Raw genomic sequence first — 2,265 nt, 5'->3', positions numbered from 1 at the left:
ATATAATTCCACGTCCAATATTCATGATGCCCTTGGCTCCACATTATCCCTGAAAAACAAGGAGAGGGCCCAAGTTTTGGCTCATCCACACCACCCTTACTAACTGCGTGTTCACATTTGTTCAATGACTACACCTGCTGGTGCAATTATAACAGATTTTAATTGCCTAAAGGAGCTCCTTGTCGTGATCATTGATCTCATCAAAAGCAAGTATCATACCCACTATCAATTTGTCTATACTGACATTAACTAGGTCACAATATGGCAATGGTGACCTCTGTTTCAGGCCAAGTTTCTGTGAAAGTCTTACACCAGGATGGCTCAATCAGCAACTCCCTTATTGTGGATCAAGCACTGTCTGACTGGCCCTTTTTGAAAGCTCCAGAGGGATGTGCACCTCCCAATACTCACATACGGAGGGGTTTACTTGCAGACTGGGGATTTGTAGCTGTATTTGAAGATACTGAAGAGTTAGCGGAGCATTCAGACGACTCAAAGAAACGTACAGATAACGTGTCTGAAGATTCAGACCAGAATGACCACTATTTTGGATTCAAATCTGGTGGGGTCCAGAAGCTGCAAGAGTTGGTGAAGTCCATGCTATCCACCTTCAACCACGAGGAAGAAATAATCCGCTCTGACCAGAGTGTCTATTTGTTGGATTTATTTTTACATAATAATCAACCTGAGTGGACGTTGGACAGAGGGTACTCTTGATGAGGTTATACAACAGTTGAGTAAGGAGGGCTGGCAGGTTGGTAATGGAAATCATGTTCTTGAGTGTACAGTAAGTGTTTATATCGGCCATCATTAAATTATTTTGTTTGATGTATTTTTTTACAGGGGACAGAGCCTTTTATGGCAGTGGAAGTGCAAAATACACAGCCTGGTGACTGGATTTGACACACTGCCGATCATGACCTGGAGTTGTTTTATTACGTATTGCTGGCCATGTGTGTCTTGATGGTAAAGCCGTATGAGATGAAAGATGCAGATGCTAAAGAAAAAGACAACATCAAGGAATGGCTAAATCCCGATTTCACTTCAATGTTTACCCGCTCTGACGCTGCTTTCCACAAGTATCAGACCTTTGGCAGAGTCGATGGTCTCAGCTTGTTTCTTGAAAATAATGTATCTGAACTTTGCCTTTACAACCCCTTATTTCAAGCGCCTCTGTAAGATTTTGTTTGGGTCCACATTGTTCCTCTCAAAGAGATTTGTAGAGGCGGGTCCGCCACCATTCTTTGTACTGTTGCATGCCTCCCATGACAATGTTTTTGATATCCTCGGGGAAGCTCTAGAGGAAATTCAATGCAATGAAAAGTGGAAGCAGATCATCAGGGTTTGTCCATCATCTGGATCTTTGGAGGTCTGATGACGAGTGATTTGCATTCCAGGCCCCTTTGGTGTTGAGCTATGTTTCAGGTGCAAAGAGGACCAGTGGAAGTATGGCAAGGTATTCGAATTTGATCACTTCCTCCGCATCCTCTCTTCAGGCAGTCAAGGCATCCAATTGTCTGCAAGCTGTTACTCTCCAATCTCTTAAACGCCATCATAATGCCTTGTCTTTGTTCTTTGCTTCTGATATTGCAGATTCTAAGCACCCTTGTACTAAATAATTATGTATTTGTAATGTGACCTTGTTTGACATCTGTAAAATTGGGTTCTCTGTAGCATTCATTGTTCCTCATTCTCCAACCCAACAAAATGCTTGTCAACCGTAATACTCCTCACCCATGCCCAGCATCATGTGGCAGAGCTTTTACCAGCACCCGTGCCCTCAATACGCACCTTGGCTCTGCAAGAAGCTGTGCTTGGTACTGCAAGGGTAAATTGAGAGAGGTCCTAACCCAGCAGGATGGCAACTTGGAGAGGCAAGGATTGCTAGTGGAAGAAAATTTAGATAATCCCTATGGCCCTCCACATCCATTCCAGGAGGAATCCATTGGAGATACTGTGGAAGATATTGAAGAAGATCTATTTGCATTCATCCTACTCAAGCAACCTGAATAGGAGGATCTGGAGCCAGGGGAGGCAGCAGGTCCTTATAATCATCCAAATGCCATTTCTCTGAATGATAATGATGATGAGCATAAAAATTCACCACCCTACAGTAGGTCAGATAATATGTATGGACCATACCTTGCATAAGAGATGGAGAAAAGAGTTTGAAGGGGCAAGAGGGGCTGTAGACAAATATGTCGATGTGGATATGGATAATAATTTCCCAGATGCCCCTGGACCACAGGATACTAGGTTTTTTCC

At 43.3% G+C, this 2,265-nt stretch overlaps 1 protein-coding gene across 1 annotated transcript; it reads left to right on the top strand.

Annotated features, from left to right (window-relative positions):
- Nucleotides 1-261: 261 nt before the first annotated feature.
- SERLADRAFT_404808 (uncharacterized protein) lies at nucleotides 262-2,013 on the top strand (the record flags this gene model as incomplete). Its single annotated transcript, XM_007312617.1, has 5 exons — nucleotides 262-646; nucleotides 705-787; nucleotides 973-1,131; nucleotides 1,214-1,342; nucleotides 1,675-2,013. The coding sequence occupies 5 exons, from the start codon at nucleotides 262-264 to the stop codon at nucleotides 2,011-2,013; spliced, it is 1,095 nt and encodes a 364-aa protein (XP_007312679.1).
- Between the last annotated feature and the right edge of the window lie 252 nt (nucleotides 2,014-2,265).

Source organism: Serpula lacrymans, assembly GCF_000218685.1.
Source record: "Serpula lacrymans var. lacrymans S7.9 unplaced genomic scaffold SERLAscaffold_1, whole genome shotgun sequence".
In the NCBI taxonomy this organism is placed as follows: Eukaryota; Fungi; Basidiomycota; class Agaricomycetes; order Boletales; family Serpulaceae; genus Serpula; species Serpula lacrymans.
Note: the sequence above shows the minus strand (reverse complement) of the source record. Positions and strands in the feature narration are given on the sequence as shown.